This window comes from Abrus precatorius, unplaced genomic scaffold, assembly GCF_003935025.1.
Source record: "Abrus precatorius isolate BTA unplaced genomic scaffold, Abrus_2018 Scaffold8, whole genome shotgun sequence".
NCBI lineage: Eukaryota > Viridiplantae > Streptophyta > Magnoliopsida > Fabales > Fabaceae > Abrus > Abrus precatorius.
Genome location: NW_020874428.1, coordinates 37,087,563 through 37,105,191, shown reverse-complemented (window position 1 = coordinate 37,105,191; position 17,629 = coordinate 37,087,563). Strand labels below are relative to the sequence as shown.

Sequence of the window (17,629 nt, the reverse complement as noted above, 5' to 3'; positions counted from 1 at the left end):
CTCAAACTTCAAGCACCTTTCCTTTTCTAATTCGAGGAACTATTGTCTATTAGTTATACTAGTGTTGTGGAAGCTCCCAGAGGTACAATTCCATTATATCCCGACTGTGTTCAACAAGCTCGTTCTTTTCAGCATCTCGGGATTGGCTCGTTAGTTATTTTTTGTATAATTTTATCCATCATTTCCCATTGAATAAAAAATTTGAAAACAAAAAAAAAAGTTTGGAATACATTGATACATATTTAAAAGAAAAGTGGGAATAGGAAGGAAAATAGATTATGTGCCAGACAATTTAAGTTCTGCAAGCTAAGTGCCTCTCTGATAAGCTCAGGAAGGGGAAACTTTATTTCATTATGTTATATATACAAAAAACATACATAAGTTAGAAGTTAGGAACATTAGGTCACAACTTCCAACTTTATGGCACAGATGCCAAAGAAGCTTCTCTTTCCAGCATCAACATTCTATGCGGTCTTTTGCTCCTTTAAAATTGGTGCTTGTGGAATCTGATCCTGTGGGATAAAAGTAAATTTTGATGATATGATGCTTTCCGATTCAGCATAATTTGGATCAAGGAACAGGATGAGGTCAGTGAAATAACACTAGTTTAAAAAATCGTATGAAAAGGCGGTGTTGAAAAAAGAAGAGGTGATGTCATCTGGTTTATTATAAGTTTATTTTTTCAGTTTTCATCAAAGGATAGAAGCCCGTATAAGATTATTGAATAGTAGCACGAGAGAAAAAACTGAGCATTTGAGAATGAAGGAATTTGGAAGGTTTATTTAGGAGGCTAATCTTATTATGATTGTACTTCTTTAAATGAGTGTATCTTCTTAAACTGCTTCTTTCTTTGATTCTCCCTTTTCACTTAGTTGGGGGCCGAGCATTCAGTGATAGAGAAATTTTAATTTGGTTTTATATACTTTTTTTAGATTAGCATTGAAAAGGTAAGTGTACCTGATTAATTTTAATCAGATTGGAAGAAACTGATGATGAAATTATAAATGCTCTTTGACGAGACAATTAAAGCAATTACGTCCATTATTCTATGTGAATTAATTGCGAGGGGAGACTTTTCTTTCATATGGTATCCATTTGATATTAAAAAACGGAGATCGAGTATATTAAGGTACAGACCCGAACCTATCCCAATTAGCCCCCGTAAAGTTCCCTTCAATCACTCGATTGTTCTAATGTGATGACGAATTTATGACATGCTAACTCAAATCATATTATTATGGATGAAGATATTAAGATTGGAAAGAGAGAAGGATAAAGCAGAGATGTTATTATTTATGTTTGAATATCTGCATGACACTATATTCTGTATACATACATTTAAAAGGCACGTGAGCTGAAGTCTTATATACATTCATGGATTCAGGTCAAAGGCCTTAATTTATGGTGTTGTTGGGAATTCAAATTTTACGAGATATGAACACCCCCAACGAAAAGGCTATAACAGCTGTTATTACAATTCCTTTGTTCTTCATCAAAACCTCCACTGCACTTCTGAACATGGAATCTTGCTCCCACATCCTTATTACTTGCTCAGGAAAATTTCCAATGACCTGATTTTCATTTCTTTTTACTTCTTGCTCTGTATGGTTGCCATGTTGACTGGGATCTCTCCTCCCCTCATCAGCATTGGGTGCAGGGCTGTCATCTTCTTTTGCTCCTTCAACTGCACCATGTTCAGCATTCTCAGTTTCATTTCCTTTCTGCTGCTGTACTATTCCCTTGGGGACAGTTACGTAAAGGATTCCACCATCAAACCTTCCTGCTATCTTATCCACATCAGAATCCACTGGTACCGGAAAAGTCAGCCGAAAATGAACACGTTTCCTCTCATTTTCTTGCCTTTCTCCCCTTACAAGAATACGTCCATAGCTATCAACCTGAAGCTTCACCTCTTCCTTCCTGAAATCTAAAGAAGCAAAGTGAAAAGTTTCATGAGTTATTGTTGTTTTCACGGCATCAATCCTTGCTGATAACAAGGAGTCCCTGTAAATGTAATTACAAACGAAATAATTCCCGCTTAAAAAATAATTAACCTTAAATCCGAATTTAAACATCTAAAAGTAATAAATTTTTATTGGAAATAAAAGTATTCATTGCATTTTTATATCTTCAAAGTAATAAATATATATATTTTTAATTAAAGTTTACTGCTTTTGGATGCTTAAGAAATTTTAAAAAGTGGCACACATACAAAACACGAACAGGTTTTCATCAGCTGGATGATTATCAAAGGAAACACAGAAGCAAGCCAAAAAGTAGAACAAAATTAACATTTTGGTCTCTGTATGGGGTTTATTTAATTCCTTCAAAATTCATTAGCATATTATAATTTTTTCCGTTAAGAAGTTAATTAGGCGTTGATGCAATACCGGGAAGATCCACTAGAAGATAATGGCCTGCGGAGTCCTCTGTCCATCCAGAATTTGGTACTATCTCTTCAACAACTGGAGTTTGTACGCTTCCAACCCTTGTATTATCTCTTGCGCTGGCCATTGAGGGCGAACTAACAACTAATATGAACCTCAAGATTGCAAGAGATTGATACTGAAGAAACGTGTGTTATAATTTGCATGCAACCTGCGGAAGCTATATATATGCTCGTATGGGACAACGTTATAATTGCGTGCTTTGATTTCCATGTTTCCCTGATGATCAAGTCGATGGTTGGCTTGCTTTACTTGCTTGAACATTGTTATTCCAAACTTGAGCTGCTGGATCGTGAAAGTTTGGGTGATGATGACCTATGTAGCCTTGTAAGATGTGCAAAAGTAGACTCTTCTTTTTGGATTATTCTTAGTCTTGCGGTGATCCCGCAAAGTAATTTTCTATTTATGTTTAGGTTTTGTTAGATTGATGTTAAGAAAAAAAAAAACTGTAAATGTTGCTTATTGAAAAAATTTGTAAATACAAAAATCATTTATTAACAAAAATATTTAGATTTTATACCTTGATTGTTCCTCCATTACTGTCATTGCTTGATTAATACCTAAATTAACTTTTTAAACCAAAAAGATACAAATCGTTATTGGAGGGTCAATCTAATATGCTCTACCTAGGGCACTATGAATGAATTGTTAGCTGTAAAATTGATGATGAGGAGTGACTCTTATGTGATTTATGGCAGCAAGCCAAGCTTGTGGCGTTATTACACGTGACTTCGAACCAATGTCAAGAAATAAGGGATTACTTTTTTCATAAGCAATTTTTTATTCTAATCATGAATTTGGAATGTAGTAATAATAGCCAGTTAAATTATGGTGCAAAAATTATTTAAATTCTCCCCCCCCCCCCCCCTCTTATGTTCAATTCGTACAATTGCTTTTCATGATGTTCGCAATTTTTCAATATGTTTCTACCATGGTTTTCCTTTACCTCTCCGGAAACCTCCATTGTTTTGTTGATATTTTTATGGAAAGACCTGAATCACCTTACTATATAGAGTGAATATGTAAGACCAATTATTAGCGCCCAAACTCATAAGCAACGAAACTTCTTCGCTACTTCGCAAGGGGAGTTCCTCCCCGAATATCAAGAGATTTGTCACCAATTTGGCGCCATACAATTGATCATTTAAATAACGAATTTATTAATAATGAGCAAATCGAGTAAGAGGGCAACATATTTCTGTATGAACGTCGCTTATAAATAGTGAATTGTTACCGTTTACTATTTTCAAAATTTCTTCTCTTTAATTGTGTTTGCTCTTCTATTCTAATTCACTGTCTACCTTCTGCTACACCGTTCAGCCTTGAGGATACTCAAGCAAATCTAGCCCTAGTTGGAGCATACTATGTGCGCCTAATGCTAGTTGCAAATACTTATATCTGAATTGTAGACTTCTACCTTGTATTACATGCATGAATACCCAAAATCGCACCGTGCTTTTCAACGTTCATCTACCTTGTATAACATGCCCAAAATCACAGTGCAAACTTTTCGTTATGGTGCATAACATGTTTAATTGAATTTCGTAGATACAAATAATTGGCTGCGCCCAGCAGTTACAGAAAAAATCCAAGTTAGACAAACAGCAAATAATGAGCCCTTCAAAAAAAAGGCCCTTAACTCTTTCCTCACTTAGGGAAGTGCATAATCTACCCAGTTTAAAGGGTTTGTATATATATAATATCACTTAATAACATAACTTATCGACATACATACACAGATATAACTCTTAGGAGGATATAATTAATTTCACAGGTAAGACCTAGCACAAATTAGCTCGTAGAACGTTAAATATAAAAATCGAACGAAAGCAAGTCACAAAGGACTTCAAGAGAATTATAGATGCGCCTGAGTGTGTAGAGGACATGAAATTGGAGATAAGAGGGTGACTTAAATAGACCAAATTTACCAAGTCTGAAAAAGATGTCATGAATTTTTCCAAGAACTACACCACTGCAAATCTTGGAACATTTGCGTCCAAGCCTCACACGCTTTGCATGATGCACTAAACAAGCCGTGCTAACACTCAAACTACTCAGCAGATACCGAAAGACAGATCCAGGTTGTAACGGCGGAAAGCATAGTAGCAGACCTCTTAGCTCTCGCACTTCTGTGCTGCTCTTTTTTAACTTCTTTTCCCTTTGATCATAAGTTAGATGATCAGGGATGAAATGAATAGAGGATATGAAATGAAAAAATAAAGCATGAGAGCAAGCAAATTCTCTCAAGACAGTTATTTTAATCACATCGTTGTTCGTATCTATAGACTATGAAATCAACATCACGCATGAGCGTGTTCATCCGAAAAATACTACGATTTGTGTTGGTAATTTCTATATCTGCCAAAAAAAGGTGCTGATGTGAAAAAATAAAAGAAAAACTTACCCTCGACTTGACCTAATGTCAGATATTTATATTTCATACCTCAATCTTATTGATAAAATTTTACATCATTTCACAAAAGCTGAGGCTGATGACATCGTATTCTTTTTCCAGCCAACCAAACAAATCAACTAACTTTAACTAGAACCACTCCAATACATGAAGGTATGAGTTCAACCCGTCTTTGTAACTGACATCAAGTAAACCAAAATTCTGAATCAGTCTTCCACATCGGTCTGGTGACAGGTTTTAAGTCCTAAAAATAACTTCTTTGCTTAGGAGGCAAGGCTGCGTGTGTACAGCTACCCTCCCCATACCCTACTTTGGGAGCATCTTCTGCACTAGATCACCTTTTTTAGTCATCTTCCACGTCAAGTCCACCAATCCGTTGTCGTCTCCTGTCAAACACAGCTTTGAAAGATTCACGTTCAGCCCGGATTCGTTCTTGAAATATGCTATGCTTCTTTGGCTCAACACTATTTCGGGTTGGACTATCCTCTTCGGGTAATGGATTTGATTTCTGTACATAAATATAAATACAATGGTTTTATATAGGTATCTTCCCCATGAAAAAGTAAACTAAAATGTTCATCCTTGGTTAAAAAAAGGAAACTTCAACTTGGTCAAATCAGCAAATAGAATGATTAAACATACGACAGATTAACTTCAGGAAAAAGATGGAGAACAGAATAAGTACAAAATTTTGAAACCAAATAACTCGCTCATATATATTATTATCAGAAATAAGACCAAAAAGAGAAAAGGACAATTAAATAATAGTAAACGTTCTTCCTGAAATACAACATGAAGTAAAAGACTAACCAGGTTGTATCCGGCACCAGGTCCAATCACTAGAGACAAAGCATTTACCTTCCTTGCAGCGCCTATTGAAAACCCTGTGTTGCCAACCTGAAAGGATAATTGCAAAGAAAAGGGGACCGGGGTGCAGAGATTAAGGAAATGCCTATATAATGAAAGCCATTGTTGTAGCCGAGTTTCAACACACACCAAACCTAATAATTGAATTCCGCTCTTAAATATAATAACTCATTTCCATTTTTCTATATTTCAGTTCGCTCAACGTCTCAGGCAAGCAAGAGGAGTGAAAAATAGAGAAAGGATGAAAAAATGCTCATGGAACACACACAAACAAGAATTCAAAAAAGAGACCAACGAACTGAAAAGCTCACACCACCATGTTTAGCATAGCGTACATCATACGCTTTTCCAAGACCTCCTATGTAACCCAAAAAGGTTTAAACAAGAATGCAATTTTGCTATCAAAATATAAGATTGAAACAGACTTCAAATAGTACTTTCTAAGTTTTCAGATAATGACATCAAACGTTCATCGTACCTGATCACCCCAATGTACAGATTTTCGTTCCTTGCCATATTGATGAATTAACCCAGACAGAGCATTAATATTGCCCTTCATACCTTCAGTTTGATCAATGTCTTCTTCACCGAAATCCTCTGACCATTTGCTTTTACCCAATTCCCTGACTTCTGTTGGATGTTCCCCTTCAGCATCCCAACTCTTCCCATCCTTTAGGAAATCTAAATTTCAAGGGGTTAATCCAGATGAAGAAACATGATACAAATGGAAGTTAAAGGTTCAATAGCATTCAAGGGAGGGAAGGGTTGATACTAACAACATAATTTTACACATTACCAAGGGCATGACCTGAAACTAAGCTAACCCAAAACAAAAAGTTTATGTTTAAAATATGAAATTGAAAAGAACATGCAATGCAAGTAGGCAATAGGCATATGGTTAGTTTATGTTTAAAATATGAAATTGAAAAGAACATGCAATCCATTGTACAGAGGTTAGTTTTCTCTCACCTTAACCAAATCAAAGGACAAGTGAAAGTAACAAGTATTAAGCCCTTTTTGGGTAAACTTTTCAACAAGTTCTTGTAAGAGAAAAAATCAATATAAAAAATGAATAAAACTTCTCTCATAAGTTAGAAATAACTTGTACTTCTCTACTTTTTAAAAGTCTTGAGAAACTCTCTTATTTAACTTCTTTAAGTTTTGAAAAAATAAATTATTTTTAACTTATGAGAGAGAAATTTTATACTATTCTTTTATAAGAACTTCTTCACTAGTTCACTCAAACAGGGCTTAATGTCAAATTATTTACTACAATTACAAAGTACATAAAATAAAATATGCTTAATTTCCTTGATTTCTTATAACCATGTCCTCCATAAACGGAAATTGTCTGTAGGAATCATATGTTAACCCTAAAGTATAATAATCACTTTGTCATGCTGTTCTTGAGATGCAAATAAAGGGTTGAAAAAAGATTAATATGAAGAGAGGGAGGGAAAATAAGGAATTAAGATAGACACCAATGTTAGTCTAAATACTTGTCCTGTTTTTTTACAGCTTAAGCACCTCAAAGATTAAAGAAAACTATGCCAGAGTTGGATATCAGTGATTAGATGCACCACACAAAAGTGACATTAACAGCATAGGCGACACAGAGCCCCACAAACAGTAATGGATTAAAGACCCTACTTGCATCTTCCCCAACAGGAGGGTCAACAATTTTCTCAGCTTCTCTTCTGTGAACCAGAGGTAAAGCATCATCCAGATCATCCTCCATATCCATGTCAACCTGGTACATATGCCACATGAAACCAGTCAGCACAGGCAAATTGCTGGGAAGTTTTGTATACTAAATAAACAAACTGAATTTCTCATCTCAAAATATTAAAGCATCTTCAGCAATAAAACCAAATAAACAGCCTGTAGGTATTTGACCAGCACATGTACTGCATCTAACATGATAGCAAGTCAAAACCATAAGATATATTACACATTAAAACTTGTATAATTATTATCATAGCTAGATGAATAATTATAAAGAAACCAAGGGAATCCTAGATATATTTCCACTCGTTTTTAATTAACATTTTATTATTAAAATCAATCTGCCTGTGTATATTGCTTCTGTTTGGTCCACGACGCTTCAAGGGGAATGCTAATTCTGATTCACAGAGAGGTTGGACAACTTTCTTGCAATTTTCTGCTTCTTTGACTCTATTTTCTGCAATTTTATACTGTAGATTTTATCTTTCCTTCGTCATGCCTCTTCTATTTCTATAAATTTCATCTTTAACCCACGTTCCAAAAACTAGAAGAACATTTGAAAGTTTTCCTCCTAATACACATTACACACAAAGGCTAAAATGATAAATGTGTGTTAATGTTACAATTACCTCCTGTATTCTGCTTTCCTTGAGATCATCTCCATGAAATAATGACTGTCAAGTCAGTATAAGAAAAACAATGAATACACTAGTAAGAAAATATTATACAAATTACACTAATGTTATGGTCCAATAATGCCAACACTTTCACCCAAATTTACACAAAACCTTCACATCAAGCTGCAGATACAAGGACGGAGCTTCTTCCCATTGCTTAGACATCTTTTCTATGTCTTCCTGTGTGAATCCATGGACATTCCTTGCTGCACAACCCTGAATAAAAAAACATTTGCTCAGATTAGCTGAATCATCAATCAGCACCAAAACAAGTAATCATGTAAAACTCAACATACAAAATGCTGATCTCATGTGCTGAAAGGGCAACGGGGAAAAATGATGGAATAGTTTTCTGTTATATAAAATTATCAGCTGGCTTTAGGGCTAAAATGAAAAACAAAATGATACTCAATGTTGCTTGGTGGAAAGAACAAATTAACACACCGCAGGGTCCTTGTAAGTAGCTTCTAAAATGTAAACTTCATACCCCGATCTCTGAAAGGAAGAAGAATATCCATGAGCAAAGGAAACATATTGAACAAGCAAATCTCACGTACTTGTTCTTTAATTCAAAGATCGCTTTAGACATAAAATAAGTATTGATCACAATATCAGAACAGAGGCTAATGGCTTTCATGCATGCACTTCAAATGAAATCAGCATCTAATTCAAATACATTAAGGCCAGAGCTTCAGTAAGAGGCAGATCATTTCACATAAAGCAAGTGGCACAGGAAGTAGCATTGATCTCCCCATCTAAAGTTAAAACTTTGATATCCATTATATTTAACAGTCTTGTATATAACATCAGGTATACAAAGTCCCAAATGATGGAAGTCAAATGTGTGAACAGTCTTGTTGAACTTGGAAAAAGATAGGTATGTAGGTGAATTACACAAGAAAATGGTTTAACTCCATAGTCCCTACCCAAGCTGACAATACATGCCCAAACTAGAAGCCAAAAGGAAAAACAGAGTGGAAAATCATGATCCCCACAGCTAACTAACTACTACTCCACTATCGTGGACCCCACAACAAAACAGGAAATAACAGAATAGCCTACATGTCCTAGCCTAGTCTATTCCTTTGTTTCTTCTAGTGTACCTGAGAACCCTCCACATCTTAGGCCCGTCTCCTTGGCCTGCTACTAATTGAAAATTAGGAAGCATAATATATTAAGCACTTTCAATGGTTCAGCTTAGTTATTTGCAATTATTATTAATACTTAAGGTTAAATAACTTCCTACCCTCTACCCACTGTTTGCTACTTTTCCACATAAAATCACGATAAGAAATATATGCTTTACACAACTAGCTAGACAGAAACCACATGAAACATTCGTCTGCACCCATTTCTGAGAGCATATGGAGAGAGTATTACACAGATATTGAGAGTTCGTCTTGAGCACACAAGGCAAAGGTTGTGAGGAAGAAAGAAAGGTATACCTTTGCAGTTGCCCAAAATTGAGCAAAATCAGCTACCCGCAGATTGCGGTCATCCACTAAGATGAGGCACAAATACCACCAAGGAAAAGGTCAATTGCCGAACAAAACTGCATCTGTGGTTAGTAATAAATAGGCAGTGCATGGGCACTGCATCACCACTTAATCTAAAACGAAACTACATCATTTAACTTGTTAAATTCGTTAACAAGCCAGCAAAGAGCTCTCAACCATTTTTATTGACTTCTATGCTTAGGCTATTATAATTCACCTAAGGAAACTTTTTTTATTCTTTTGGTTTCCTGAATAAATGATTTAGGTACCACAGCAGATTAAGTCTCTGAGTCAGTACTTGTTGCAATTCTAGTAAGAAATCAACAGACAAGATGACAATAACAAGAATGGAACTCAAGACAAAACACAGGATTTTCAGTCCAGAGCAAAACAATGACATTGATTAAGTTAATACCCCCAGAAGAGGAAAATGTGTGTTTTAAGTGTAATTAAGCTATTGTATTTCTTTTCGTGATGCATACCAATAATGAAGGTGAAAACTCCCTCCTCAACGGTTTTCTTGAAAGCTTTCAACATGCTTGACCGATAAGCCTGCCATGGTGGGGATGTAAAACAAAAACATAAGCAGATCTGGTAATTAAGAGCATATCAAGTTAAATGGTATTCAAAGAGAACTTGAAGCAAACATTTATCACAAACAAGAGTCAAATGTTATAGAGCATTAACTTTTCCTGTATTTCTCATGCAGTAACAAATTTATAGATGGCAATGTATCCAAAACCAAAAAAGGAAAGAAAGAAAGAAATTCCCTGCAAGCAAGTTGCCATGGCCTAATTCTCCCAATTTGCTACCATATAACATGCAAAATATGCAAGCCAACTTCCAAACACATGCATTGTAAAAATTGTGATTTGAAATGCAGTTTCCAAAGAAAATTGTGATTCAACTGTCCCTTATGTCCTAGTCCTTACAGTTTCCTGATATTCTGATTTGAAATGCAGTAAAAAAAAAAAATATATGTGGACAAAAAAAGAACCGCTAGGCTCAAATCTATGTAGTCCATGTAACATGAAATTTCCCCTTGCTCGATTTTTTATATATAATTTTTTTTAAAAATTTGTAAGATAAAGAATAAATTTGGCACATTCATTAACATCATGCTCCCTCCCCCCTCTCTCCAGCCCTTTCCAGAACTCATTTCTAAGCAGAAAATTGCATGGACAACACAAATCTAGTACAACAACTCTAAACAAATGACAGTAAACATTTGAAATCTTGATGAAACAACAAATGGCAAAATACACAGTTCAATACATGCAAAAGCTACCTCCTCCATTTCAGGTTCATAACAATACTCCATGACCTTCTTCGTCACAGGCTTCTTGTTTCTGCCTGAACTTGAAGATTTTGATGCCTCGCTATCCTCAACCTTTTCAACGAAAAGTACAACTATTAATAGAGCATCTACCAGAAGTTACCGAACTCACCAAAACCAGATATAGGACAGGATAAAGATGATGTGTCAATTAAAAATAGGGAAAATGCATAATCATGAACCTTTTCAACCTCAGTCATAAAATAATCATCCATAGAATGAATTCGTGGAGCGTCACAGCCATTTTCAACTTCAAGATCACGCAACATCTTCGCTAAGTAACTCTTCCCACTACCTGAAATGATGCAAACACGCAACAAAGATCTCAACAGATGGAAACAATCAAACTGCACGCAAAATAGCCAATAAACTGCTATCGCCAGTGCAAACAAAAGAACTCAAGTGTTCTCACGTTCAAAGACCCAAAAAACAGAAAAGCAGGTGCTTCTTCAAGATGATCAATACAAATACTTTGGAAATTACTGATACTATGCACCTTCCATCACATGCATGCTGCTGATGAATTTGCAGCCATGTTATTCCTATTCCATTTATACAAACAAACAAATAGCCTATGTCCTACTAAACAAGCATCAAACAGAGTAAACTTGCACAAACATAACATTTCATCATACAACATATTTTCAATAACACTCAACAAACAAAGGCATACAATAAAGAATTAACAAAAGTCCAACACAAAGAGCACCTGGAAGGCCCCGAAAGATGATCACAAAATGATCGGGCCGGGATGCTCGATGCGGATGCCGAAATAACTGGGAAGCATCAATAAATTTAGGTCTGTCGGCAGACAATTGATTCAATGGAAAAGGTTGCGCATCTCCCAAGTACTGCTTCGGTGGTTCCTACTCAAAAGGAAGAATACACTTAGAGAAAATGCAACGATTCAAAATTACAAATCTGACAGTAACACGAGACAAATGTACAAGCATACCTCCGATGGAAAGCCAGTGGAATATTCTGGAAGGGGCTTAGTGTGAAAGTAGGGTTGGGGAAGGGGGTGAGGTTCAGGAACTTGTGAAAACGACGAAGGAGAGGAACTAACGGGAACGGGAAAAAGAGAAGGTGGTTTCTTGGGTGGAGAAAAATACGTTTTCGAGTGTGAAGAATGATTGACTGTGATGGATGGATCCATGGGAAGAGGAGGCGGTGGTGAAGAAGGAAGAGGAGGTTGAGCCCTGAAGAAACCCATACTCTCAGAAAAACTGTTACTGCCACAAGTGGTAGCGTAAGGATAAGGATGATGATGAACCACTCTTGCGTTGATGCCATGTTCATGAGGTGGTTGTGGCGGCACACCAACACCACTTATGTGTTCATGGTAAGGTGCATTATGATAATTGCCATCAGGAACACGCTGCAATGGGTGCGAAGTAAAGGAATCCGAACGGAAACCGTTTTGGTTAACGTGTTGCGGAACGGGTCTAACATAACTGTGCGGAAGCGCAACTCCGTGATCGCGAATCAGCTTTAATCTACGCTGGTCGTCGGAGAAATTGTTAGGGTTAGGGTTATCGTCAATTCTTGGTCTCTTGAAGGTTCTATCGGCGTTAGTGTGAGGAGGTTGGGGATAGGGTGGGAAATTAGGGTTGGCGGGGGCATAAGGGAAGTGATCGGGGTAATAGGCATAGGGTGGAGGAGGACAGAAAGGGAAGTGTGAGAGGGAGCAAATAGGGCACACATTACTTTGGACTTGGATTGGACGCCATTGACGATCCATTCAGTGATTTTGGAATTGAATGAGCAGAGAAGAGGAACACCGTTTTCCGCTTCTGTTCTGTTGTGTGCCAACAAAGGCCTAACCAGCCACCGTGGTGCTCTGCAAATGCTATTTCTATTACTACTACGCAATAACCACGGTTATTCATACTTCCCCGCTAATCCTCAATTAAACCCTCAATTTACACAATTAATTAATTTTGAAATTTTTTAATGATTTAAGGTTCAGATTAAAAGATTACAAGTATTTTTTAATGTCAAATTATTATTAATTAATTCTAATATCATTTTAAATCTAAATTTATTATATTTTTATCAATTTTTTATTTATTAAAAGACATTCATTTACATAATTTTTAAATTTATTTTTTATTTTTTATCTTATTTTAGTTCGGATAAGGTTCAGATTGCGCACCTAAATATACAGAAACTCAAACTCAAAACTTTATTTAAGTAATACTAAACCGTCTGACAACTTTTGTCAGTATTTTGAAATTTTTAGTCATTTTTTGCAGTACTCTTTTATATTAATATATATCAATTTTTGAATTTATTAAAAATAAGATAGACCAATCCAATTTAATGCAAATTAGGAATTTTTTTACAAATATTATTAAATTAAAAAAATTTGAAACGTGGTCTTATTCAATTTCAATAGAATTATTTTTTTTAGAGTATATTTGTGATTTAGACTAAAAAATAAAATAAAAAATAAATCATATAGTAATTTTTTAAAATTAAAGACTTTATACATTGAAAATAAAATAAATATTGTAAAAATTAATCAAAATCTTAAAAAATATTTTATATTAATTTTTTTATATTTTGAATTTAATTTTAAATTTTGAACTAATATATGTATATATTTTTTAATTATGAAACTAGCGTAATGCTAATATTTATATTTGGTTGTATATATTTATAGTGTGGGTCTAGTCTAGTTTATTTTTAAAAAATTGATTATTTATTTTAATTAAATTACTAAAAGAGTTTTAAAAAACATGTAATCATTTTTCTAAATTTTTATTATGCCAAATGTGACAGAATGAGGGCGATGCTTTATAACGCTCAAGCATAAATGCAATTGAGTCATAATTCATTAGATAAGCTTAACTCACTCAATTTGCCTTTACTTTTATCCTTTAAAATAATCGAACGCGCCTAATATTAGTAGTGTTTCAAAAGAATCAGCAAGAATAAATTTTCTTTCTGATAAATATTTTTTAATTTAATATTTTTCAAATGAAAAAATAAAATAAGAAATAACATAAATTTAGTGTTATAATAAATAAATATATATATGTATATAATTTGTTTGTTCTAATATACATCTTAATTAAAAATAAAAATAAAAAATTGTCCATTTTCTTTTTGTCCAAAACAGCAATGCTCCATTCCAAATATATCCTTGTAGACTTGACCATTTGTACAATCTACTTCCTTTTTCCTTCCCAGGACACTGACATGCCGGGCAACAACACACAAAATTCCTTTTATAAAGGCAAATCAATTGACTTCTGCTGGATATCGAAAGAAATATATAACACTAATTGATAGTGGTTCTCAATTCTATCATCCAGTAGAATATATGCTCGCATGGAATCCAAATATAAATAAATAAAAAGAACAAAGACAGTTTTCAAATTAAGTTTTTTGGTGGATATCGAAAGTAGATTGTGCGTAAACATGAATCTCTAAATGAATTGCAGTCACAATTTTAAACCACAAAATACATATATGTCTTGGATATTTAGGATGGGGAGTTATAGTGTCTCTATCCGTGGACTATGCGAAATGAGAATACAGAAATAGAAATGTGTTTTTGCTCATTGATCTTCAGTTCATACATGAGTACATCATCGCCAAAAATGCTAAACACATCAAAAGCAATAATGACTCTTCGGAAGCGACTTAATTATTTCCACCTTTTACTTCGATTTTTAGTTTGTCCACTACATCAGCCACCAAGTAACAAAATTTGGCTTCAGTAGTTAAACAACTAACCACTCCTTCAATTGATCTCAGCTCCTCGTGAAACTGTGGATGTAACACCAACGATGAAAAATTCTCATCAAGCACCACACCAAGACATTTTACAACATCTTCCAGTTTAGGAACCCAATCACAAGCCTTCAAACCCAAAACTGATGATGCTTTTGGACATGGTCCTGCTTGAGGAAACCTCTCATATTTATTCAACCACTTTGCTAAATAACGAATCAAGTTTATCAACTCTTTGCAATTCAACTTACTGAATAAGGGTGATAACATCACATCGCTGATGTTGGATGATGAAATCAGATAATGCAAACAAATCTCAGATGCAGAGAAACCATCATATGCCATCATAAGCAAAATGGAAGCTTCCTTTGCCACAAGCAAGTTTTTCCTCTTGTGGTTGCTATCACTTGCTTTCTCAATGGCTAACAGTGCTTGGCTCTCCCACTCCTTCTTCACAGTTACCATACTGTTATAAGCATCTTTGGACGGAGAAAGAAAATACTTAAAAATCGTGAGTAATTCTGTCGAACCAAGATCAAATGCATGCTTAATGCATAAACAGAGTAAATGGGACCTCTTTTTTTCCACTAACTTGGCAACCAAGTTTGAATAACAAGAATGTTCAATAATACCATTAACAATCAAAGCCTCAACCACTTCCCAAATCTCCAAAGAAACACATCCATCCAAAACCAGGCCAGCAACATCTTTACCCATGAACAGTCCAAGTTTTTCAATCAAAATCTTGCTATAACCACTACTCGATGAATCAGCCCCAATCACAATTCCTGCTTTCTCGCCGATGTTTTCTAGATAGGAATTCAAACTACCAATGAACTCACCCTTGTCCAACTTATTGGTGTACTTGAGCTTTGTCTTTAGCTGTGTAAAAAAGTTTTTGGAAATGTGAATGATCTCAGCATCAGTTTGGGAAATTTTCCATCCAACAAGAGGTTTTACAAGGGATGAGGAAGATTGGTCTTTAGGTTGGGGGTTTAAATTAGGTATTATAGTATCTGGGTTCAAAACAATTGGGTAGTCCAAAGGTAAATCAAGTGGTTTTGAATTGAGTGAAGCATCCTTAACTATTTCCAACAAAGTCATTATTTAAATTGCAAAAAATGTACCTGCAACTGCAAAGAAAGCAGAAGAATAAACCTCAGACTCATGTGGAAGAAGGTAATTGAACATAAGAAAAATGCTAGCAACACTCTTTCAAAAACACTTTTATTATTGATTAACATTTATTAGAAATCACAAAAGTCCCGTGAATCTCTCTCTTAATTTAACGATTCCCGCTCATATTTTTATAAATTTCAGGCAATAAATAAGAGTGTCCTCCTATCACTGCTCTAAAACATTCAACCTACACAAATATTTAATAATAAAAAAAAGTTCAATTTACGACTCCATGCTTCAAGAATACCCATTTTAGTTTTCTAGGTTAGGAATTGATACAAGTTCAAACAGTACCACATTGCTGCTTCCATTCAAATTAATTAAAAAAAAACAAAAAACGAGTCTCGTTAAACACAGCACACAAAACTAACATTTGCAAAAACCGAATATCAAAGACGACGACGGTGTATCATTTCATAGAACACCATGATCACGAAAACAACCTATTGACCATCCTTTCTGAAAGTCTGATTGGAAACCAACAAGACACGACAGTGATAATTACCAGAAACGAAACGAAAAGCACGAAACAGAGTATCTTAAAACTATAAGGGCATTCATCAATACCTGCTGGAAAACGGTAACACAGAGAACACAAACACACTCCAACCGGGAACACGGCACCACGGCAGCACCGGAGTTCTCAGGGAAGAGAAAGTTTTTAATTTAAGGACAACTCAACTAGGGTTTCTTACTTTGTTACGTATTAAATTAAATATTAAATAGCATGTATTCCAGCACTGGTTTTTTTTTTTTCTTTTTCTAATGACTACTTTAAAAAAATCGAAAAAAAAATGTTTTAAAATTTTATACTTTTATAAAATTTTAATTTTAGTTCCTCGTTTTTTTTTTATTTAACACTTTCCATTATTAATGACAACATAAATAATTTAAAAAATATTATGTATTATTTTTTGTTAAGTCATGTTACTATTAGAGATCAAAGACATTGACTTATAAAAAATTTGGATATTAAAATTAAATATATAAAACGTTGTATAATATAAACATAAACAAACATATTTTAAATTTTTCTTCTTTTTTTTCTTGTTCAACTGCACAGAACTCTTTTCTATCTATTATTTATTTATTTTTAATTACATTCATTCATACACATCGTAATTATCATGTTATAAGAATTTCATATTTCAAGTAATGATAAGATTTTTTTTTAATCTTACTTAACAATATTTCAAGTGTTACATAAATAGCCTAAGTATAGAAATCACAATAAATAAAATACTATGACACTCATCTATGTATTTACATTAATATATATATATATATATATATATATATATATGTGTATCCAGCTCTATATTTGTGTAAATAGTAATATTAATTCTTATATTCATGCTTTTTAAATATCTGCATATTCGTATATGTATTTATTACTTGTATTTGTTTGAGAAAAAAAAATATTTATAAAAAAATATGTTTATATAATTTTATATACGTAGTCGAAGAAGGTAGAAGCATGAATTGAAAACAAGTATTTAAATATCAAAGTGTTAAATGTATCTTAATACAATAATTTTCTAAACTAAAATTCTTAAAAATTATTAACAAAATTAAGCACACAAGTTATTTGTCAACAATGACTATGTCTCATGTGAAATTCGATTGAACTATGCGACAACGAGATGAGTCTACACAATGGATGGTTTCTTGTGTGAAATACCTTTTATGGCGGCATTAGCAACTAACTTTCACAATTCATTGTTGCTGCAATAGGCTTGAATGAGACA

The 17,629-nt window shown here is 34.2% G+C and overlaps 3 protein-coding genes across 5 annotated transcripts; all 3 read right to left on the bottom strand.

The window, feature by feature from the left end:
* Positions 1 to 1,418: 1,418 nt before the first annotated feature.
* LOC113874817 (22.0 kDa heat shock protein-like) lies at positions 1,419 to 2,554 on the bottom strand. The gene is made up of 2 exons (XM_027513027.1): positions 2,391 to 2,554; positions 1,419 to 1,927 (listed from the first exon to the last, which is right to left on the bottom strand). The coding sequence occupies exons 1-2, from the start codon at positions 2,512 to 2,514 to the stop codon at positions 1,419 to 1,421; spliced, it is 633 nt and encodes a 210-aa protein (XP_027368828.1). The 5' UTR covers positions 2,515 to 2,554.
* A 2,001-nt stretch (positions 2,555 to 4,555) lies between these two features.
* LOC113846098 lies at positions 4,556 to 12,840 on the bottom strand. 2 transcript variants are annotated; one of them, XM_027473992.1, is made up of 13 exons: positions 11,917 to 12,840; positions 11,671 to 11,827; positions 11,144 to 11,256; positions 10,914 to 11,015; positions 10,108 to 10,177; positions 9,575 to 9,630; positions 8,574 to 8,624; positions 8,241 to 8,345; positions 8,082 to 8,126; positions 7,378 to 7,477; positions 6,206 to 6,408; positions 5,671 to 5,757; positions 4,556 to 5,368 (listed from the first exon to the last, which is right to left on the bottom strand). In XM_027473992.1, exons 1-13 carry the CDS (start codon positions 12,700 to 12,702, stop codon positions 5,204 to 5,206), a joined length of 2,040 nt encoding a protein of 679 aa, XP_027329793.1. In that variant the 5' UTR covers positions 12,703 to 12,840; the 3' UTR covers positions 4,556 to 5,203. The 2 variants fall into 2 exon arrangements, with proteins under 2 accessions (XP_027329793.1, XP_027329795.1); XM_027473994.1 differs by having other exon boundaries at positions 4,841 to 5,246.
* Positions 12,841 to 14,506: 1,666 nt separating this feature from the next.
* Positions 14,507 to 16,584, bottom strand: LOC113846099. Of its 2 annotated transcripts, none has more exons than XM_027473995.1 (2): positions 16,449 to 16,584; positions 14,507 to 15,835 (listed from the first exon to the last, which is right to left on the bottom strand). In XM_027473995.1, exon 2 carries the CDS (start codon positions 15,804 to 15,806, stop codon positions 14,613 to 14,615), a length of 1,194 nt encoding a protein of 397 aa, XP_027329796.1. In that variant the 5' UTR covers positions 15,807 to 15,835; positions 16,449 to 16,584; the 3' UTR covers positions 14,507 to 14,612. The 2 variants fall into 2 exon arrangements, with proteins under 2 accessions (XP_027329796.1, XP_027329797.1); XM_027473996.1 differs by having other exon boundaries at positions 14,532 to 15,829; positions 16,449 to 16,539.
* Between the last annotated feature and the right edge of the window lie 1,045 nt (positions 16,585 to 17,629).